Consider the following 24,870-nt stretch of genomic DNA (forward strand, 5'->3'; position numbering starts at 1 on the left):
GAACTTACTTGATAAATTCATTTCTTTCATATTGGCAAGAGTCCATGAGGCCCACCCTTTTTATGGTGGTTATGATGTTTTGTATAAAGCACAATTATTTACAAATTTCCTTTGTTAATGCTTTCTACTCCTTTCTTTATCACCCCACTGCTTGGCTATTCGTTAAACTGAATTGTGGGTGTGGTGAGGGGTGTATTTATAGGCATTTTGAGGTTTGGGAAACTTTGCCCCTCCTGGTAGGATTGTATATCCCATATGTCACTAGCTCATGGACTCTTGCCAATATGAAAGAAATGAATTTATCAGGTAAGTTCTTACATAAATTATGTTATATATATATATATATATATATATATATATATATATATATATATATAAAGAAAGTTCATAGGCATATGCACTCCCACCAACCGTTCACCAACCGTTCAGCTGCCAGGGTGCTTTCAAAGAATTAAAAAAATGTAACAGGAAAAGCACTCACTGGACTTCAGACTTCAAACGTGGTAACAAAATTTATTAAATGTGACGTTTCGGGACTTAACACGTCCCTTCCTCTGACAATTGAAAACTCCAAACAAACAAACTAATAAAGGCATACAAAACCCACCCCCAACAGTAACTCCAATCACTGGAAACCGTGTGCAAAATTCTATGGTTTCAACCAAACATGTGTGTTCAATAAAAATGTATTCACAAATTCAAAGTGAAGAAATGAAAAATTAAATTGTTCCAACAATGATGAAAATTAATACATAATGTGATAAATGTGTAAATACATATGTAAATATAGCACAAATATTGCCCCAAGTCCTCAAAAAATACCAATATAGATCATCAAAGCACCCCTATATCAAAAATGGACTCTCCTCCAACGTCACTAAAGGATTTAACAGCACATAGGGATACTCCCCTTGTACCAATCAATGTCACGATTCACAAATCAAAAGTTCCAAAGTTGCTTATCATAGGCGGCACTGATTCCATTACCCTACCGCATCCCCATTCATCGACTATTAAATAAAAAACAAACCCGATTGTTGTCCAAAATCTCCCTTGAAGAACCCATCACCGGCGGTAACGTTATAACACGCCCCCTTGTCTCCCATTGGACCCATCCGCACGTTGTCCAGGTGACAGGGAAAACAAAGGCGTGCCCCAACAGTGGCCAAATAGTAGTTTTAGAGTCAGGGATTAAAATATCCGCCCCCTGTGGGCGTGCCTCCTCACATACACATCAGATACTAAAGTTGCTATGGCAGCCAGTCACGGAAAATACATTTTGACCACATCATCCTCTTTATGCATGTTGTCTTACTCCAAGCTGTATAGGCTCGAAAGCCTACTACCAATTAAGCATATTAGGTGATGTTCATCTCTGTAATGAGAAGGGGTGTGGTCTAATGACATCAACACCCTATATCAGGTGTGCATAATTATTAGGCAACTTCCTTTCCTTTGGCAAAATGGGTCAAAAGAAGGACTTGACAGGCTCAGAAAAGTAAAAAATAGTGAGATCTCTTGCAGAGGGATGCAGCACTCTTAAAATTGCAAAGCTTCTGAAGCGTGATCATCGAACAATCAAGCGTTTAATTCAAAATAGTTAACAGGGTTGCAAGAAGCGTGTGGAAAAACCAAGGCGCAAAATAACTGCCCATGAACTGAGAAAAGTCAAGCGTGCAGCTGCCAAGATGCCACTTGCCACCAGTTTGGCCATATTTCAGAGCTGCAATATCACTGGAGTGCCCAAAAGCACAAGGTGTGCAATACTCAGAGACATGGCCAAGGTAAGAAAGGCTGAAAGACGACCACCACTGAACAAGACACACAAGCTGAAACATCAAGACTGGGCCAAGAAATATCTCAAGACTGATTTTTCTAAGGTTTTATGGACTGATAAAATGAGAGTGAGTCTTGATGGGCCAGATGGATGGGCCCGTGGCTGGATTGGTAAAGGGCAGAGAGCTCCAGTCCGACTCAGACGCCAGCAAGGTGGAGGTGGAGTACTGGTTTGGGCTGGTATCATCAAAGATGAGCTTGTGGGGCCTTTTCGGGTTGAGGATGGAGTCAAGCTCAACTCCCAGTCCTACTGCCAGTTTATGGAAGACACCTTCTTCAAGCAGTGGTACAGGAAGAAGTCTGCATCCTTCAAGAAAAACATGATTTTCATGCAGGACAATGCTCCATCACACGCGTCCAAGTACTCCACAGCGTGGCTGGCAAGAAAGGGTATAAAAGAAGAAAATCTAATGACATGGCCTCCTTGTGCACCTGATCTGAACCCCATTGAGAACCTGTGGTCCATCATCAAATGTGAGATTTACAAGGAGGGAAAACAGTACACCTCTCTGAACAGTGTCTGGGAGGCTGTGGTTGCTGCTGCACGCAATGTTGATGGTGAACAGATCAAAACACTGACAGAATCCATGGATGGCAGGCTTTTGAGTGTCCTTGCAAAGAAAGGTGGCTATATTGGTCACTGATTTGTTTTTGTTTTGTTTTTGAATGTCAGAAATGTATATTTGTGAATGTTGAGATGTTATATTGGTTTCACTGGTAAAAATAAATAATTGAAATGGGTATATATTTGTTTTTTGTTAAGTTGCCTAATAATTATGCACAGTAATAGTCACCTGCACACACAGATATCCCCCTAAAATAGCTATAACTAAAAACAAACTAAAAACTACTTCCAAAACTATTCAGCTTTGATATTAATGAGTTTTGTGGGTTCATTGAGAAAATGGTTGTTGTTCAATAATAAAATTAATCCTCAAAAATACAACTTGCCTAATAATTCTGCACTCCCATTAGATTGTATTATTATGAGTGTAACTGTACTTTGTAATGTATTTTTGATATGTTTAGTGACACTTTTTTGTTTTGCGAAAACATTAACCAGAGCTCAGAGGACGTGGTAATCAGTCTAGCATAAATCGCGATTGCGCGCAAGCGATCGTGTTTACTTTTAAGCCCTTATCGCTCTCGAGCAAACATTTTCGTTCCTCTGTTAATCTGGCCCTTAGTGTTTAATGTGCCTTCAGGTTATTTTTTCATCTATATACAACAACATACTCTTTAGATGCAAGTTGCTCAAAATATGTAGAAACAGAAATTATGCCAGCAAGAAGAAGAGAGGTATATTCAGAGGGAGGGGAAGGCACTATGAAAACTTCTGGGAAATTCCTATATGTTCCAAGAAGGTAGAATACTTGGCATACATTTCTTCAATCTTTGGATTGCCTTTATTGATCTGATTTTGGATAAGTTAGTGTCATTCCACTTGAGCATTTTGTTTATTTGTGATTTTTATGTATTTATTTTGTTTTGACTGCTTACAGATAATTATTTTCAAAAGTGTAGGCTGCCAGTCAATTGACAGCTGGTACAGGAATAATGCTCAGTAGTTTGCATTAGGATAGAAACAGATATAAACAATTGGTGCCTCCGGTGCTTTCAAAAGTAGCAAGAAAGTCATTTTTACAGGATACGTTTTTAGCTAAAACTTGGACATATCTTTATATACCTTTTGTAAGCATTTTTTATTACAAACCCAATCTCAAAGGACTAGTTTGTCACTACATATGAGATTTTGACATGGAATCAACCTATGGATGATTTGCACATATCATATCGCACTTTATTTGTTCTTATATGTGCATCATAATATCCCAATGTACATTATCTGGCTCTTGTAGTAGTTTCATGTAAGTAAAAAAAAATTATATAACATTTATAATTCACTGCACTATCCATTGCAGCTGTAGTTTACTTAAACTGAATGTAAATTTTGATGCTAAAGTGCCCGGTTTTTAAACATTCGATTAAAAACAGGGGCACTTTAATTCATCAAAATTTACATTTCACTCGGTGTGAAGAAATGCTTACCTTTTAAACTTGACAGCAGCTCCAGCTTCCTCCGGCCGTCGCAAGCCATTTCTGATATCAGAAATGATGGATAGGTCATCCTCCAATCATGGCTTCCCCCCCCCCCCCCCCGGGGGAATCAGTGTCTGATTCAACGCTGTGATTGGAGGAAGCCGGATTCTTCATTTTAGACCCAGGAAGAGGCTTTGCAATGGGTGGAGGAAGCTGGAGCTGCTGTCAAGATTAAATGGTAAGTATTTTTCACAACAGGAGTGAAATGTAAATTTTGATGACTTAAAGTGCCCCTGTTTTTAATCAAATTTTAAAAAAAACGGGCACTTTAGCATCAAAATTTACATTCACTTTAAGTTGCGTGTGTATTAAAAAAAAAAAGTGCTACTCTAAACTGGGTTCTGCATGTCATGCATTAAATCAGTGCTTCTGTGTCCCTTTAAGATGAGCAAATATTGCATCATCAGTGATTGTCATTGGTAAGCCTTACAGAGAACAACAGCAGCCATTGATTTATAGATGTTGCCAAATATGACTTTTGAATCATCGGGGACAACAGACACTAACTGTAATGTTTTCCACTGCATTAAACTAACAAAGTAAAAAACAAATTGACTGAGGATGTTTATGGGTCTTGAATCTTGATATAGTTTAGCATAATTATGAACTTATAAAGTTAGTAGCCTTTAACTAGACAAGTGCATTCGGATTCAGTCGACACAACAATGTTTCCATATTTGTTGCATTCATTCAAGACTGATAAGCAAACAGTCCTTTAACAAAAAAACTAATGAACCAATACATGCAACAAACATATTTGATTAATTCATGAGGTTAATATTGTTACTCTAAAGGTGGGAAAGAGACATCTGAAGACATTTCACCCTTCATTCTTTGTATACAAGTGCATTTTCATTAAATGATCTCATTCGAGTTGTACTTACATTGAAATAATGTGACTATTTCCCTACTGTGGTTGTTTTGCTGGCAGGTTGAAGTAGTCTGTACCTTGGCTTGCATTGGCCTGAGAAATTCTAATGTGCAGAGTCTGTTACAGGAGAAGGAGCATTTTAAGTTTACTGACATTTTTGATCTTCTTTATTCATCAGACAAGGTAACTACCTAAAACAATGGCTCACAACTTTAGTCTGTAACACAAAATGTATATATGAGAGAAAAATACTATCAACCAGATGTTATATTTATGCAGTATTATACAGTAAGAAACATTTGCACGTCCAATAGCTACCAATTTTTTAAACTTTTTCACCTCAAATATATGTGATGCCAGAATATACATTTAAGTAGACTTTGCAATATTAGCACTTAATTAAGTGCATCTCATTGAGAAAATTCCTCAATATATGTTCAATTTGTACAAAAACTGGTAAATTAGCCAGCAGTTTAGTTTTATTATTAGAAAATATAATTTTAACATAATTGGGTCAATTTATTAAATGGCGATCAGACATGATTCGCTATAGCATACGCTGTCGGCATTTATCATTGCACAAGCATTTCTAGTGAAATGCTTGTGCGATGCCGTCCCTGATCACCGGCGGACAATCGGCCGCTAGCAGGGGGTGACAATCATCCAGATCAGATCGGGATGATTTCAGAAGTTAAGGAGCAGCGGCCGGTTATTACTCACCATACTATTGTACCTGCAGCTCTTTTTTAATGCCGTTCTCTCACTTTAACTCATTACAGAATTTAGCTGCTAAAGCTCTGTATGTTATACTTGGCACTGCCATCTTGTAGCACGCGTATTGTTGACAGATCTACCGGCTTCGTGACGCTGTATCTTGCATTTCAGTTCAGCTTAAAAAACGAGAGTGGAATTGGAATTACATTTTTGCAGTTTTTTGCACAGATTAAAAGTTACACAACAAATATCAGCTCAAAGATGGCGGGGCCCAGTGTGAAGCTCCAGAGCTTCACTAACTGATCATTGTAAGGGGTAAAATAAGAGGAAAAGTATGAAGAGAGCTGCAGGCACAGGAGCAAAAACAATAACATGGTGAGTAGTAACCATTTTATTGTAGCAGTTTAATGTCCCTTTAAATTAGACCTTTATACAGATAGAATTCTTCATTTCTCTTGTTAATTGTATTCAGTCCACGGGTCATCCATTACTTATGGGATATATTCCCTTCCCAACAGGAAGTTGCAAGAGGATCACCCAAGCAGAGCTGCTATATAGCTCCTCCCCTCACATGTCATACCCAGTCATTCTCTTGCAACTCAACTAGAGAGGACATTGTGAGAGGTCTGTGGTGTTTTTATACTTAGTTTATTTCTTCAATCAAAAGTTTGTTATTTTAAATGGCACCGGAGTGTGCTTTTTGTTCTCAGGCAGTATTTGGAAGAAGAATCTGCCTGCGTTTTCTATGATCTTAGCAGAAGTAACTAAGATCCACTGGCTGTTCTCGCACATTCTGAGGAGTGGGGTAACTTTCAGAAAGGGAATAGCGTGCAGGGAATCCTGCAAACAAGGTATGTGCAGTAAATTATTTTTCTAAGGAATGGAATTGACTAAGAAAATACTGCTGATACCGATGTAATGTAAGTAAAGCCTTTAATACAGTGAGAGCGACTGTTAGCAGGCTGATTTAAATATATACAGTAAAGTAATTTTCTAAGGAATGGAATTTGACTGAGAAAATGCTATTAATACTGAAGTGATGTTATAAGCCTTAAATGCAGTAGGAAGACTGGTATCAGGCTTATCAATAGAGATTCATACTCCTTAAAAAAAGGATGTTTAAAACAGTTTTGCTGGCATGTTTATTTGTTTTGTGAGGTACACTGGTGATAAAACTTATTGGGGCATAAATTTTTTCCACATGGCTGACCGGTATTTCTGCATAGAAACAGTTAACTGAAACTCCCAATGTTGTAATTTTGAGTAGGAGGGGCCTATTTTAGCGCTTTTTTGACGCAGTAAAAATTCAGGCTCAGTCTTCCTGCTTCTTCCTGCATGACCCAGGTCGTCTCCAGAGAGCTTAAGGGACTTCAAAAGTCATTTTGAGGGAGGTAATCAGTCACAGCAGACCTGTGACAGTGGTTTTGACTGTATTAAAAAACGTTTTTTCTTTACTGCTTATAAAAATCCGTTTTGGGTATTAAGGGGTTAATCATCCATTTGCAAGTGGGTGCAATGCTCTGCTAACTTAATACATTTACTGTGAAAATTTGATTGCTATAACTGATTTGGTTCATTGTTATTTCAACTGTGACAGTATTTTGTGCTTCTTAAAGGCACAGTAGCGTTTTTCTTTATTGCTTGTAAAATTATTTACAGTGTTTTCCAAGTCTGCTAGTTTTATTGCTAGTCTGTTTAAACATGTCTGACACAGATGAATCTGTTTGTTCACTATGTTTAAAGGCCAGTGTGGAGCCCCATAGAAATATGTGTACTAAATGTATTGATTTCACTTTAAATAATAAAGGTCAGTCTTTATCTATAAAGGAATTATCACCAGACAACGAGGGGGAAGTTATGCCGACTAACTCTCCTCACGTGTCAGTACCTTCGCCTCCCGCTCAGGAGGCGCGTGATATTGTGGCGCCAAGTGCATCAGGGACGTCCATACAAATCACTTTACAAGACATGGCTACTATTATGAATAATACCCTGATAGAAGTATTATCTAAATTGCCAGAATTAAGAGGCAAGCGCGATTGCTCTGGGGTAAGAATAGAGCGCGCTGGTGCTACAAGAGCCATGTCCGATACTGCGTCACAGTTTGCAGAACATGAGGACGGAGAGCTTCATTCTGTAGGTGACGGATCTGATCCAGGGAAACCGGATTCAGAGATCTCTAATTTTAAATTTAAGCTTGAGAACCTCCGTGTATTGCTAGGGGAGGTTTTAGCGGCTCTGAATGACTGTAACACAGTTGCAATTCCAGAGAAATTATGTAGGCTGGATAGATACTATGCAGTACCGGTGTGTACTGATGTTTTTCCTATACCTAAAAGGCTTACAGAAATTATTAGCAAGGAGTGGGATAGACCTGGTGTGCCCTTTTCCCCACCTCCTATGTTTAGAAAAATGTTTCCAATAGACGCCACTACACGGGACTTATGGCAGACGGTCCCTAAGGTGGAGGGAGCAGTTTCTACTTTAGCTAAGCGTACCACTATCCCGGTGGAGGATAGTTGTGCCTTTTCGGATCCAATGGATAAAAAATTGGAAGGTTACCTTAAGAAAATGTTTGTTCAACAAGGTTTTATCTTGCAGCCCCTTGCATGCATTGCGCCTGTCACTGCTGCTGCGGCATTCTGGTTTGAGTCTCTAGAAGAGGCCATTCACTCAGCTCCATTGGATGAAATTATGGACAAGCTTAAAGCACTTAAGCTAGCTAATGCATTTGTTTCTGATGCCATTGTACATTTAACTAAACTAACGGCTAAGAACTCCGGATTTGCCATCCAGGCAAGCAGAGCGTTATGGCTTAAATCCTGGTCAGCTGACGTGACTTCTAAATCTAAATTGCTTAATATTCCTTTCAAGGGGCAAACTTTATTCGGGCCCGGCTTGAAAGAAATTATCGCTGACATTACTGGAGGTAAGGGTCATACTCTTCCTCAGGACAGGGCCAAATCAAAGGCCAAACAGTCTAATTTTCGTGCCTTTCGAAATTTCAAGGCAGGAGCAACGTCAACTTCCTCCGCCCCAAAACAGGAAGGAACCGTTGCTCGTTACAGACAGGCCTGGAAAACTAACCAGTCCTGGAACAAGGGCAAACAGGCCAGAAAACCTGCTACTGCCCCTAAGACAGCATGAAGGGATGGCCCCCTATCCGGAAACGGATCTAGTGGGGGGCAGACTTTCTCTCTTCGCCTAGGCATGGGCAAGTGATGTCCAGGATCCCTAGGCGTTGGAGATCATATCTCAGGGATATCTTCTGGACTTCAAGGCTTCTCCTCCTCAAGGGAGATTTCATCTTTCAAGGTTATCAGAAAACCAGATAAAGAAAGAGGCATTCCTATGTTGCTTACAAGACCTCCGAGTAATGGGGGTGATCCACCCAGTTCCGCGGATGGAACAAGGACAGGGGTTTTATTCAAATCTGTTCGTGGTTCCCAAGAAAGAGGGTACCTTCAGACCTATTTTGGACCTAAAGATCTTAAACAAATTCCTAAGAGTTCCATCATTCAAAATGGAAACTATTCGGACTATCCTACCCATGATCCAAGAGGGGCAGTACATGACCACAGTGGATTTAAAGGATGCCTACCTTCACATACCGATTCACAAAGATCATCATCGGTTCCTAAGATTTGCCTTTCTAGACAGGCATTACCAGTTTGTAGCTCTCCCCTTCGGGTTGGCTACGGCCCTGAGAATCTTTACAAAGGTGCTGGGCTCTCTTCTGGCGGTTCTAAGACCGCGAGGCATAGCGGTGGCTCCATATCTAGACGACATCCTGATACAGGCGTCAAGCTTGCAAATTACCAAATCTCATACAGAGATAGTTCTGGCATTTCTAAGGTCGCATGGGTGGAAGGTGAACGTGGAAAAGAGTTCTCTATCACCACTCACAAGAGTCTCCTTCCTAGGGACTCTGATAGATTCTGTAGAAATGAAAATCTACCTGACAGAGGCCAGGCTATCAAAACTCTTAAATGCTTGCCGGGTCCTTCATTCCATTCCACGCCCGTCAGTGGCTCAGTGCATGGAAGTAATCGGCTTAATGGTAGCGGCAATGGACATAGTGTCATTTGCGCGCCTGCATCTCAGACCGCTGCAATTGTGCATGCTAGGTCAGTGGAATGGGGATTACTCAGATTTGTCCCCCCTACTAAATCTGGATCAAGAGACCAGAGATTCTCTTCTCTGGTGGCTATCTCGGGTCCATCTGTCCAGGGGCATGACCTTTCGCAGACCAGATTGGACAGTTGTAACAACAGATGCCAGCCTCCTAGGCTGGGGCGCAGTCTGGAATTCCCTGAAGGCTCAGGGATCTTGGACTCAGGAGGAGAAACTCCTCCCAATAAATATTCTGGAGCTAAGGGCAATATGCAATGCTCTTCTAGCTTGGCCTCAGTTAGCAACACTGAGGTTCATCAGATTTCAGTCGGACAACATCACGACTGTGGCTTATATCAACCATCAAGGGGGAACCAGAAGCTCCCTAGCGATGTTAGAAGTCTCAAAGATAATTCGCTGGGCAGAGTCTCACTCTTGCCACTTGTCAGCGATCCACATCCCAGGCATGGAGAACTGGGAGGCGGACTTTCTAAGTCGTCAGACTTTTCATCCGGGGGAGTGGGAACTCCATCCGGAGGTTTTTGCTCAACTGGTCCATCGTTGGGGCAAACCAGAACTGGATCTCATGGCGTCTCGCCAGAACGCCAAACTTCCTCGTTACGGATCCAGGTCCAGGGACCCGGGAGCGACGCTGATAGATGCTCTAGCAGCTCCTTGGTTCTTCAACATGGCTTATGTGTTTCCACCGTTTCCTCTACTTCCTCGACTGATTGCCAAAATCAAACAGGAGAGAGCATCAGTGATTCTGATAGCGCCTGCGTGGCCACGCAGGACCTGGTATGCAGACCTAGTGGACATGTCGTCCTGTCCACCATGGACTCTACCTTTGAGGCAAGACCTTCTAATACAAGGTCCTTTCAATCATCCAAATCTAATTTCTCTGAGACTGACTGCGTGGAGATTGAACGCTTGATCCTATCAAAGCGTGGCTTCTCCGAGTCAGTTATTGATACCTTGATACAGGCACGAAAGCCTGTTACCAGAAAAATCTACCATAAGATATGGCGTAAATACCTGTATTGGTGTGAATCCAAGAGTTACTCATGGAGTAAGGTTAGGATTCCAAGGATATTGTTCTTTTATCCAAGAGGGTTTGGAAAAAGGCTTATCAGCTAGTTCTTTAAAGGGACAGATTTCTGCTCTGTCTATTCTTTTGCACAAGCGTCTGGCAGAAGTTCCAGACGTCCAGGCCTTTTGTCAAGCCTTAGCTAGGATTAAGCCTGTGTTTAAAACTGTTGCTCCTCCGGGGAGCTTAAACTTGGTTCTTAAAGTTCTTCAAGGAGTTCCGTTTGAACCCCTTCATTCCGTTGATATTAAACTTTTATCTTGGAAAGTTTTGTTTTTGATGGCTATTTCCTCGGCTCGAAGAGTCTCTGAGTTATCCGCCTTACATTGTGATTCTCCTTATCTGATTTTCCATTCAGACAAGGTAGTTCTGCGTACTAAACCTGGGTTTTTACCTAAGGTAGTCTCTAACAGGAATATCAATCAGGAGATTGTTGTTCCATCATTATGTCCTAATCCTTCTTCAAAGAAGGAACGACTTTTGCACAATCTGGACATAGTCCGTGCCCTGAAATTCTATTTACAGGCAACTAAGGATTTTCGTCAAACTTCTTCACTGTTTGTCGTTTACTCTGGGCAGAGGAGAGGTCAAAAAGCTTCGGCAACCTCTCTCTCCTTTTGGCTTTGTAGCATAATACGCTTAGCCTATGAGACTGCTGGACAGCAACCCCCTGAGAGAATTACAGCTCATTCCACTAGAGCTGTGGCTTCCACCTGGGCCTTTAAGAATGAGGCCTCTGTTGAACAGATTTGCAAGGCTGCGACTTGGTCTTCGCTTCACACTTTTTCTGAGTAATCCCCATTCCACTTTTGCTTCTTCGGAGGCTGTTTTTGGGAGAAAGGTTCTACAGGCAGTGGTTCCTTCCGTTTGAGTTCCTGCCTTGTCCCTCCCATCATCCGTGTACTTAGCTTTGGTATTGGTATCCCATAAGTAATGGATGACCCGTGGACTGAATACACTTAACAAGAGAAAACATAATTTATGCTTACCTGATAAATTTATTTCTCTTGTAGTGTATTCAGTCCACGGCCCGCCCTGTCCTTTTTAAGGCAGATCTAAATTTTAATTAATACTCCAGTCACCACTGCACCCTATGGTTTCTCCTTTCTCGTCTTGTTTCGGTCGAATGACTGGATATGACATGTGAGGGGAGGAACTATATAGCAGCTCTGCTTGGGTGATCCTCTTGCAACTTCCTGTTGGGAAGGGAATATATCCCATAAGTAATGGATGACCCGTGGACTGAATACACTACAAGAGAAATAAATTTATCAGGTAAGCATAAATTATGTTTTCTATTAACGAGAATTAAAATTGCAAGAAAGAAAATGCAGTAATGTATAAGAGCATTTTATTATTGAACTATTGCCAACATATAACTGTGGTTTTAACAACGACAATTCGTCTAAACACATAGTTAAAGTTGGCTTCAGCATAGCAATGCACTATGGGGAGCTAGCTAAACATATCTGATGATCCAATTACAGAAGGTATATATGTTAGTCACCTATCACCAGCTAGCTCCCAGTAGTGCATTAATGCTCCTGAGTCTACCTAGGTATCCTTTTCAACAAAGGGTACCAAGCAATCAAAATAAATTTGATAATATCAGTAAATTGAACAGTCTCTTAAAACTGCATGCTCTATCTGAATCAATAAAGTTTAATTGTGACTTAAATGTCCCTTTAACACCTACTAAGGCAGATATTTGTGTTTTCCTTTAGCTCAGTATCTATTCTACTAAAAGCTACGTGATTGTATTTTGAATATCAAGTGAGGGCCTTGTTACTTTGCCCTCTAGTCTAGCACCAGAGTTTACAACTTGTGCTGGTGAAATAATTTGTGTTATAAATCATGTATTTACTATGGCCTAGATCACAAGTGGAGCGTTATTTTGCATGAGATTTCTAATGTAAATTGTGCTTGAGTGAAATCCATATTGTGAGTATACCATTAGCTTCTATTGGTTTGTTTACAAGTTGTAATGTAAAGTTTTCTCGCTTAACCACAAGTTACCAAAGCTCAATGTAAATCATGAATTCCCATTGTGAAGTTTCCAGAAACCTACCAGTTTCACATGATACAAAAGCAAATCATTAATACAATTGCCATTCAATAAGTCTATCTGTTTGTGAAATTAACCTTTTCACTTCCAAAAGAATAGCAGAACTTGGAAATTAGTTATTCATATTTTTGAGTTGGGGCATTATAAGTATACAGTACATGTGGGTGTGTGATGTGTTAATTATATGAATTATACTGTAAAATTGTTCATTATACATTTTTTCTAACTTCATTTATTATACAAAAATGTGTTTTCTTTCCTAAGTTATGGAGTGTCCACTACTTCATTCAATTACTAGTGGGAATATCACTCCTGGCCAGCAGGAGGAGGCAAAGAGAACCACAGCAAAGCTGTTAAGTGTCACTCCCCTACCCATAATCCCCAGTCATTCTCTTTGCCTCTGTCAATGGAGGAGGTGAAGTTTGGTGTCTGAAGAAATTAATTCCTTTTTTGGGTACTTTTCCCTGCAAGCAAGGATTTGGGTTTAGCTGAGTCCAAATCAATCTCTTCGGTAGAGTAGTGGTGGCTTTTAAGCAGTTAGGAAGTTGTGAGGTAGTCCTCGCTTTGTTTCCTAACACATTGCTGCCCATGGTACAGAAAGCCAGAGTTGGTTACTCTGTTCTTTCTTTTTCTACTGGTCTCTGTAAAGAGTATGTGTACTTTCACGCCTTGTGAGCTGTCTTCCTGCTGAACAGCTAGGCTGCAGGTAAGTGCTTTTGTTTTCTAGGTCTTGGAGACTTGCACTTCAGAAGAATATGTCATATGCAGTAGATGAGGACATTTTTAAAATCCTTTATACAGGATTTCCTTTGGCAGTGGGCAGGCACATTATGTATGTTGAGACTAGAGGTTAATCTTACCTTTATTTGGACGTTTTTCCTCTTTGGGCTAATTTTGTTTAAATACTTTATTAGTATGTGTGTAGCTTATGTTTTATACAGGAATTTATGTATAAACTTAAAATTTGGCAGTTGGTTTTCTTTGCTTGCTTAGCTAGAACAGGCTAACTGACAAACTGCTTGAGTTTGAAACCCACTGCAGCTACTTGTATCTTATGTTGTAGGCAGAGGCAAATGCGCACCTTTTACTTGCTGCGTAGTTTCTTCTCTCTGCTGGTTATGTGACTTCTCTCTGTGTCGGATATTCATGGAGCAGAGCAGCGTCATTGAATTTCAGTTTCTTCAGTGTCGATCTACTATATGATCGTTTTAGAGACTTCTGGCAGCCAAATTGTGGTATTAAAAATTCTTAAAGTGACAGTGTATTTAAAATATTTCTACAATTTGGGGATTTTTTTATTTAGTATTATGGACATTGTTGGTATATACCAGGTTATAAAATTATTATTATATCAGCAGTAATCTCCAGTAAAATGTTGGAGAACTTATCTTAGCAGTTGCCAACCAATAAAATGTATATACGTAACAATATATTTATTAAAATCAATATTTATTCCTTTATTCTAGATTAGTTTTCCTTATATACACTTTGAATTATATTTATGTAGAAACTAGATTATGACTCAATTATGCACGCTTATTCCGTTATAATATTCTAAACAACAGATCATAAAAAAAATATATCTTCAAAATTAACCTTACTCACAAAGAATCGTATTAAAGTACCCCAAATGAGGATACCAGAACAGTCTATAATTATCCAGCTTAGTTCACTCCAATATTAGAATATTGACTATTAGGTTAACAATGCTTTATTAATAACTACCAGAGATTTAACCACAATAACCAATTTATGTACAGTTCTAAGAGAGTTCACAATAATAAAACTAACATAAATCTGGAGTGCAAATTATTTTCTAGCAACTAAAATTATTTAGCATCAATATGACTAGTTCTAAGCTACACAGGATTATGAATATAAATTTAAAATACAGAATATGCTCTTTAAATTACCAGCTTCAATTAAACTGTAGCAACAATGAATGCATTTGCTTTAAAATATTAAATTATAGTCACTATCATACATTATGAGATAACCAATTTAAAGGTTTCAGCTTTTTCAGATAAATCCGTTCACCATCATATGAATAGGTATATGCAATTCTGGATAAAGAAAGGTTAGCCCAATTTTGCTTATAGAGACTGTGTTCCAAAGGCAGCAAGTTAAGTCAGTCAACATTTTAGCAAAAGACCAAAGACCCCATTCTTTCCTCTTGCATGAGCTTTTATGTCAAGTCATACAGCCCACCTCTGTTCTAATCATTGGTGAATATTCGGATACACCCTTAACGAAGCTTGTTCCATTAATTGGCTGACTGGGAATGCATGGTTATCTGACACTACAATCTCCCTTGGTTGCAATTTTTGCATAAACCACCAGAGGGCGACATAGGCATTAAAAACATTTTCATTTTTAAAACTGCTACGGCTTAATTGATATATCTCAATATGTTCATGAAACATACCTATAATTCCCAGCACTAATAAATTATATGTTAAATATATATGGGAGTATATAGTACTATCCAATGTGAATATTTTTATACTAAACATGAGTATATCTCTAGTAATATTTTAAAATATGCCTTTAAATTTACATTTTTATGAGTGGACTAGTAGTATGAATTAATAAAATATATATGTGTATCTGACTTATTTTGTATATCAGTTCATTTGATATACTTGTACATATTTCATTTCCTAGTCACATCTCATATCATAGACATATATGAGCATTATAGTTATTTATTAATACATGTCTCAACAGTCTATGATGCATTTATATATTAACTTATAGTATCTTGTTTAGATACCTCATCTTCCCATCAGTTCTCCCCTGTCATGGTTATTAGACTCCTGGAAAAACAAAGAAAATGTTATTTTGAAACAAATTGGTTAAATATTTTTAATTTGACTATATAGCTACTACTATTAAATTCAGCAAATACTTATCTAACATGCCACTGCTAGGCATTTTCTCTCAGATCCACAAATACACATTTATACAATCTATTTGGACAGTCTGAGGCACATATTAAATATTTGAGAACTATATAGAAATTTGTTTACAATTTTAAATCCCCCAAATTTGTATATATATTTTTATCAAATGCCTATTTTTATATACTTATAATCTCCTAGTCTTAACAACCACATGTTCCATACATGGCCCATTTAATACCATTTAGTCTGAGTATTTTCATACTAAACATGAGTATATCTCTAGTATTATATTAGTAAGCAATTATACTGTTAAGTATTTGCTCTTCACAGAATCACAACATCCAACATCCTGGCATTACATTGCATCTTGATATAAATACAGTATATTCCATATTTCTAATAAATTTTGAGTGCATGGACTTATGTTTAGGACAAATATTCATAGGACAGCTTATTTATTATGTATCAGTCTTATTTGGAATTTCCCGATCAGACTAGATTCTGAAAAACAAAGAAAAGCGTTATTTATTCATTTTCATCCTGAAGGTTTGCAAAACATTTTGAATTCATCAATACAGCCATTCATCTAATATAGGACATTTATCCAATATTGTATAATTTTCAGATCAATGTATATATATATATATATATATATATATAGAGAGAGAGAGAGAGAGAGAGAGAGAGAGAGAGATTTTCAATATGATCTGAGTATAGAGAATGTTAAAGGGACAGTATACACTCATTTTCATATAACTGCACGTAATAGACACTACTATAAAAAATAAGATGCACAGATACTGATATAAAAATCCAATATAAAACTGTTTAAAAAGCTCTCAGTTTACCTCTGTTGAAAATATAGCTGGAAAGCCCACTGTAAATGGGAAATAAGACACTCCCCCTCCCCCTTCTTTTGCATATGAAAAGACCCTTTACACAAACAGGAGCAAGCTGGAGAGGGTAGCTGACAGTATTCACATAAAACTGTGGGGCTTGGTTAGGAGTCTGAAAATCAGAGCAATGTTATTTAAAAATAAGCAAAACTATACATTTAAAAAAAACAAAAACTTTATTTTCTATATAAATAGATCTTCTACAAAACATTTATGCAAAGAAAAAATGAGTGTATAATGGCCCTTTAGCTTATATGAAGATTAATTCACAGCCTTTCCACATGTCTGTAACTAACTTTCTTTGTTCCCATGCAAGATGTGTATTGAAAATCTCCAAGAGGCTGTTTTTGATTGCCAAGTAAGTGTTACTATCTTCCTGAGCTTCAAAGGCCAGTTCTTACACTTTTGGGCTCCTTCCCCCCAGGGGTTCATTACCTGGTAATTTTATTACCTAGAAGAAATATCAGGAAATCCATATATGGGCGTTCAAACTTGAGAGTGTCATTCTAACATTACTTTGAAAGAAAATTTATTTGATGAATTGGGACAAAGGTTTGCAAAGTGTCCTTGACAAACGAGAAAGGGGGGTTGTATTACAAACAGCTTCACAAATAAATGAATTATTTGGTGTATATATATATATATATATATATATATATATAGAGAGAGAGAGAGAGAGGCACAAATTGTTTTGCCTTTGCAATTCTGTGCTGCATGCTTAGCTAGAACACTTCAATTTAAAGATAAATCGTTGCCCTCTGAGCCCAGTGTCTCTCAGGATGATGCTGTTCAGGCAATGTCACAGCTTTCTCCTCAAACGTCCCAAGCCTCTATGGCGCCACATACAGTACCCTGCAGTTCCTCTCAGCCTCCTGGAGGAGTTTATTTGCCTGCAGATTTTGCTGCACAGGTATCTTCTGCTGTATCTGCAGCATTATCTGCTTTTCCTATGCTGGTAAAACGCAAGAAGAAAATTAGACATTCAAATATAAAGGTTTCTGTTCCACCTACTGCTACGCAGGTTGCCCTCCCTCATAAGTCTGATGAGGAGGATACGCCGGTAGCCTCTGAGGGTGAAATCTCAGATTCGGACAGTATTATTCGTTCATTTGATATTGAAGAAGTAAACTTCAGATTTAAGCTTGAACACCTTTGTGTACTGTTAATGGAGGTATTGGCTACTTTGGACGACTCCAATACTTCTGTCGTTGTCAACCCTAAGTAGTCTAGTAAACTTAATAAATACTATGATATTCCTTCCTCTGTGGAAGTTTTTCCTGTTCCAGACTGTGTGACGGAGATTATTTCACAGGAATGGGAGAAGCCAGGGATTCCTTTCTCCCCGTCTCCCATATTTCATAAGATGTTTCCGTTTTCGGACTCCATTAAAGAGTCTTGGCGCACGGTGCCTAAAGTAGAGGGGGTTATTTCTACTCTGGCTAAGAGAACTATGATCCCTATAGAGGATAGCTGCTCCTTTAAGTATCCCATGGACAAAAAGATGGAAGCTTATTTGAAGAAGACGTATGTTCATCAAGGTCTTCAATGGCAACCTGCAGTTTGTATTGCCACAGTAGCAAGTGCGGCATCTTATTGGTGCAACGCCTTACCGGAATCAATTTTAGTAGAGACTCAGTTGGAGGAGATACAAGATAGAATTAAGGCTCTCAAACTAGCCAATTCCTTTATTTCTGATGCTAACATGCAAGTTATTAGACTGGGAGCCAAGATGTCTGGCTTCACTGTCCTAGCCCGCAGGACATTGTGACTAAAATCTTGGTCAGCTGATGTTACCTCTAAGTCCAAGCTTCTGGCGCTTCCTTACAAGACCTTGTTCGGACCTGGTCTTGGAGAAATAATTTCTGATATTACTGGTGGAAATGGGTCTTTTCTACCACAAGACAAGAAGAACAGACTCAAAGGGCGTCAAATAAATTTTCTTTCCTTTTGTAACTTCAAAGGTCAAAAGTCTTCCTCTCCCTCTTCCAAGCAGGAGCAGTCCAAGTCTTCTTGGAAGCCCATTTGGTCTTGGAATATGGGCAAGCAATCAAAGAAACCCTCAGCTGAGTCTAAGTCAGTATGAAGGGTCGCCCCCAGGCTGGGTTAGGATCAAGTGGGGGGCAGACTTTCCCTGTTTTGTCAAACGTAGAGACGAGATGTCCCAGATCCTTGAACTGTGGACATAGTATCTCAGGGTTACAAAATAGAATTCAAAACTTTCCCTCCCAGGGGCAGATTCCACCTCTCAAGATTATCTGCAGACCAGGTAAAAAGAGAGGCATTCTTGAACTGCGTTCAGGACCTTTCCTCCCTGGGAGTGATTGTTCCAGTTCCAGTAAGGGAACAGGGTCTAGGATTCTATTCAAATCTGTTCGTGGTTCCCCAAAAAGAGGGAACTTTTCGAACCATTTTAGACCTAAAGTGCCTCTACAAGTTTCTCAGGGTACCGTCCTTCAAAATGAAAACCATTCGTTCCATTCTTCCTTTGGTCCAAGAGGGTCAGTTCATGACGACCATAGACCTGAAGGATGCGTATCTTCATGTTCCCATCTAAGGGATCATCACAAGTTCCTGAGATTCACCTTGCTAGACAAACACTTTCAGTTTGTGGCTCTTCTATTTGGCCTTGCCACAGCTCCCAGAATTTTCTCAAAGATTCTAGGGGCTCTCTTGGTAGGGATCAGGTCTCGGGGAATTGCAGTGGCGCCATACCTGGACGACATATTGGTTCAGGCGCCATCCCTTCAACAAGCAAACTCTCATACAGAGATCTTGTTGTCTTTTCTACTTTCCCATGGTTGGAAAGTGAATCTGGAAAAGAGTTCCCTTGTTCCAGCTACAAGGGTAGTTTTCTTAGGGACCATAATAGATTCCCTATCTATGAAAATTTTTCTGACGGAGGTCAGAAAATCCAAAATTCTCTCCTCTTGCCTCTCTCTTCAGTCTACTGTTCGGCCATCAGTGGCTCAATGTATGGAGGTAATTGGTCTGATGGTCGCTTCCATGGACAGCATTCATTTTGCTCAATTCCTTTTGAGAGCTCTGCAATTATGCATGCTCAGACAATGCTCTCGTGGCTTGGTCTCAATTGTCCTTAGCCCGGTTTATCAGGTTTCAATCAGACAACATCACCTCAGTGACTTACATCAATCAGGAGGTGGCACGGATTATTCAGTGTCTATCTGTCATCCACATTCCTGGAGTGGACAACTGGGAAGTGGATTTCCTGAGCAGACAGACATTTCATCCCGGGGAGTGGGCTCTCCATCCGGAGGTGTTATCCAGGTTAACCCTGAAATGAGGGGTGCCGGAGTTGGATCTGATGGCGTCTCAGCAGAACGCCAAGCTTCCAAGGTACGGTTCAAGGTCAAGAGATCCTCAGGCCGCTCTGATAGATGCACTGGCGGTTCCTTGGGATTTTGGTCTAGCATACCTGTTTCCTCCGTTTGCGCTCCTTCCATGAGTTATTGCTCGTATCAAACAAGAGAGAGCATAGGTAATTCTAATAGCTCCTGCATGGTCTCGCAGAATCTGGTATGCAGACCTAGTGAAGATGTCTTCTCAGCCCCCTTGAAGGTTGTCTCTGAGGAAGGACCTTCTAACTCAGGGTTTATTCCTCCATTCAAATCTCATTTCTCTGAATCTGACTGCTTAGAGATTGAACGCCTAGTTCTGTCTAAGCGTGGATTTTCTGAGTCGGTCATTGAGACCATGATCCAGGCTCACAAGCCTGTTACTCGAAAAATGTACCATAAGGTAAGGCGTAAATACCTTTATTGGTGTGAATCTAAGGGCTACTTTTGGAGTAGGTTCAGGATTTCTAGAATTTTGTCTTTTCTCCAGGAAGGTCTGGAGAAAGGGTTGTCAGTCAGTTCTATGAAAGGTCAGATTTCTGCATTATCTTTTTTGTTACACAAGCGTCTGGCGGATGTGCCAGATGTTCAATCTTCTTGTCGGGCCCTGGTCAGAATCAGGCCTGTGTTTAAACCTGTTGCTCCTCCTTGGAGCCTAAATATTGTTCTTAAAGTTTTGCAGCAGGCTCTGTTTGAGCCAATGCATTCCATAGATATTAAGTTGCTATCTTGGAAGGTTTTGTTTCTTTTTGCTATCTCTTCTGTTCGGAGAGTTTCAGAACTCTCGGCTTTGCAGTGTGATTCGCCTTACCTTATCTTTTATGCAGATAAGGCGGTTCTTCGTTCTAAATTGGGGTTTCTTCCTAAAGTGGTTTCAGATAGAAATATTAATGAGGAAATTGTTGTTCCTTCTCTCTGTTCCAATCCATCTTCTCATAAAGAACGTCTGTTGCACAACTTGGATGTTCTGCATGCTCTAAAATTCTACCTACAGGCGACTAAGGATTTTCGCCAGTCTTCTGCCCTGTTTGTTTCTCAGGAAAGTGTAAGGGTCAGAAGGCTACTTCTACTTCTCTTTCTCACTGGTTAAGAAGTATGATTCATTTTGCTTATGAGACTGCTGGACAGTAGCCTCCTGAGAGAATTACAGCTCATTCCACTAGGGCTATCTCCTCTTCTTGGGCTTTCAAAGATGAAACTTCTGTGGAACAGCTTTGCAAGACTGCAACTTGGTCCTCTCTGCATACTTTATCCAGATTTTCCAAATTTGATACTTTTGCCTTGGCTGAGGCCTCTTTTGGGAGAAAGGTTCTTTAAGCGGTGGTGCCTTCTGTTTAGGTCTGCCTGTCTTGTTCTCCCTCCCTGTTCATTCTGTGTCCTCTAGCTTGGGTATTGGTTCCCACTAGTAATTGAATGACGTTGTGGACTCTCTATATCTTAGAAAAGAAAACAAAATTTATTCTTACCTGTTAAATTTCTTTTCGGATATGGAGAGTCCACGACCCCACCCTTTATTAAGACAGTTATTTTTTACTAAACCTCAGGCACCTCTACACCTTTGTGTTATTCTTTTAAAATGTCCCTTCAGTCGAATGACTCGGGATTATGGGTTGTGATTGGGGATTATGGGGAGTGACAATTAACAGCTTTGCTGTGGTGCTCTTTGCCTCCTCCTGCTGGCCAGGAGTGATATTCCCACTAGTAATTGAATGACGTTGTGGACTCTCCATATCTGGAAAGAAAGAAATTTATCAGGTAAGCATAAATGTAGTTTTTTAATTTGACAGGTTTCTATCTAGAAATAAAATTATCAGTATGTTATATTAAATGGCTGCTTCTTTTCCTATTTACAATAGTGGGCTTCTAGACATTTTTCACACTGCAAAACATGTTTTTCAAAAAGGTGCCATTTCTACCACTGACTAAAGAGCATTTATTACTTACCTTCATATTGATATTTTTTAAAACTTCTACAATGGATCTTAAAAGTGGATAAACCTAGGAAAACTATATATATTTCTTTCCTATGGCATGGAGAGTCCACAATGTCATTCCAATTACTAGTGGGATATTCAACTCCTGGCCAGCAGGAGGAGACAAAGAGCACCTCAGCAAAGCTGTTAAGTGTAATTTCCCTTACCCATAATCCCCAGTCATTCTCTTTGCCTTTGTAAATGGAGGATGTGCGAAGATGGTGTCTGAAGATATTTAATCCTTTTATGGGTACTTTTGCCTGCAAGCAAGGATTAGGGGCTATGCTGTGTCCATGTCAATCTCTTTAGTAAGAGTAATGGTGGCTAATAGCAATTAGAAAGCGGCAAGGTTGTCTTTGCTTTATTTCTAACATTATTGCTACCCCTTCATGGAAAGCTAGGGTTGGTTACTCTGTTCTTTCCTTTTATTCAGGTTCATGATAGAGAGTTGAGTGTCTATCACACCTAAAGAAGCTGTTCCTGCCCTGCATCTGGATCCACAGGTAAGTGCATTTGCCTTCTAGGTCCTGAAGGACAGCACTTTGGAGGTCAATTCCTCTAGTGGATTATCAATATGGGACATATTATGACCTTTAGGGCAGTGTTTTTCAACCAGTGTGCCGTGGCACACTAGTGTGCCGTGAGAGATCCTCAGGTGTGCCACGGCAGACTGACAACAGTGTGACATATTTTTTAAACTTTGCTTGTTTTGTACTCCCAGTTCAGGGGTAGTTTGTAGGAGGCATGGCATAACAGCACAATACATACAGTATGTGTGTGTTTTGTGTGTATGTGTATATATATATATGCTGTATTAGGCTACAATGTGTGATTTTTTTTAAAATTTTGGGATGGTGGTGTGCCACAGGATTTTTTAATGTAAAAAAGTGTGCCACTGCAAAAAAAAGGTTAAAAATCACTGCTTTAGGGGTTAACACTTGGGCAGCCTGGCAGGCACTTTTTTAATGCAAATGTTAAGGGTTAATTTTTCCCTTTTTGATTTGAGGGACTGGCTGAAAGAACTTTGAAAGAGGGTCTATAGCACATGACTCTATGAGAATCATATTGGTGTGTACTCTGTTTTTGACATTGGGCTAACAGTGCAGAGAGATTTTACGTTCTGTCGTTAGTGTTGTTTATGGTTGGACTGAATTGCGCGTTTTTTCAGTGGCCGAGTTTAATTTCTACTTTGATTATGTGACCGCCCTTCCGCTTATATACATTGAGAGTGGAGTGAATAGCCTATGCGCATGTTTTTAAAGCTCTGTGTATAAACGATCGCATGTTGGGGCTCTAGTAATTCTCTACCGATCCAGATTCAGCTTTCCAGGGCTGACAGCCATCCCTGACAGCGGATTTGCAGCTCGTGAGAGACTTCTCCTTTGACTAGTGTCAACTCTGGTCCCGGTGTGGTAAGATCTCCTCAGCTAGTCTGAGGTATAGAGGTGTGAGGATTTTTTATTGTAAGCTGCTTATCTTTGAGTTTACTTTGAAAGATTTTGAGTAATTGTCTCTATTTTTTTGATTTTGGATCAAGTGGGGGCAGGCTTTCCTTTTTTCGACAGGTTTGGATATGCAATGTCCTAGATCCGTGGGCTGTGTACATAGTATCTCAGGGTTACAAAATAGGATTCAAGTCTTGCTCTCCAAGGGACAGATTTCTCCTGTCAAGACTATCCTCAAACCAGGTAAAATGGGAGCCCTTCTTAAATTGCATAGAGGACCTATCCTCCCTGGGAGTTATTGTACTAGTCCCTCTAGAGCAGTGGTTCCCTAACTGTGGTACGCGTACCCCTGGGGGTATGCGGTGGACCGGTTGGGGGTACACGAAAATATTATCGGTAATGGCGGAAGATGCGAGGGGAGGGTTGGGGGGCCACTCTCAATGGGTCATCAACTAATAACCATTGTGGAACTGGGGAAGGAAGAAGCACTCAGCCGGAAAGTGACAAGTGAAGTCCTGGCCTGGCATATAGGCAGATGGGAGCCCCTGCACCTGAAATATGTGGACTGGGTGTGTTTTACTCCGGTCCACATATTTTCAAAAATTTTAACTGCGAGTGCACAGTTAGAAGCAGCACTGCAGCAGCATAGCTGCTTATACACGTGTGGTAGAGCTGTGGAGGTTGCGACTCACACAGGGGAGGCGGTTCTGCATCCCCAAATAAGTTATAGTCAGTGCCGGTAAGTAAAGTACTGCTGCTAGTGCTTGCTTGATTCAGATTGCTTCACTTCTAACTAAAAACGTCCATAGTGACTGGGTGGTTAATATTGATCTGATCTCACAAATTTAAATATTTTTATGATCATTACACTTTAACTCCTACCCAGGGTCATTTTTAGGGGCAACCAGGCAGCTGCTAGAGGCGCCAGCCACACAGCAGGGCTCTTCCTGAGAATGAGATCTGAGCTTTAATCCTGTTGATACACATACAGTTGTATGCCATTCAGGTATAGCTTACCTTAAACGAGTTATTATCATGGTATTGTCAGTTATTAATCAACTATTATCAGGGTATTTTCAGTTATTAATCAACTATTATCAGAGTATTGTCAGGTATTAATAAACTATTTATTATCTGGGTTTACCCTGATAATAATTAGTTTATTAATACCTGACAATACCCTGATAATAAATAGTTTAAATTGAAAAACAACAACTTTTTTGAGGGATGGGTGGGGGTAATAAAGAGAGGGGATACTCATAAATTAAAAGCCTAATCAAGGGGTATGGGAGAGAAAAAAGGTTGGGAACTGCTGCTCTAGAGTAACAAGGTCAAGGATTTTATTCAAATCTATTTGTGATTCCCAAAAAGGAGGGAACTTTCTGTCCAATCCTAGACTTAAAATACCTCGACAAATTCCTCAGGGTTCCATCCTTCAAGATGGAAACTATTCATTCCATTCTTACATTGGTTCTGGAAGGTCAGTTCATGACGACAATAGACCTGAAGGACGC

General features: G+C 39.7%; 1 protein-coding gene across 1 annotated transcript in view; it reads left to right on the forward strand.

Moving 5' to 3' along the window:
• The window catches only part of ANKAR (ankyrin and armadillo repeat containing), a 510,409-nt gene that overhangs the window by 250,871 nt on the left and 234,668 nt on the right, over positions 1 to 24,870 (forward strand). Inside the window, exon 16 of the mRNA XM_053698605.1 lies at positions 4,868 to 4,990. Coding sequence (XP_053554580.1) covers positions 4,868 to 4,990 — 123 coding nt within the window. The remainder of the gene's footprint in view (positions 1 to 4,867; positions 4,991 to 24,870) is intronic.

The sequence above is a fragment of the Bombina bombina genome, chromosome 1 (assembly GCF_027579735.1).
Source record: "Bombina bombina isolate aBomBom1 chromosome 1, aBomBom1.pri, whole genome shotgun sequence".
Taxonomy (NCBI): domain Eukaryota; kingdom Metazoa; phylum Chordata; class Amphibia; order Anura; family Bombinatoridae; genus Bombina; species Bombina bombina.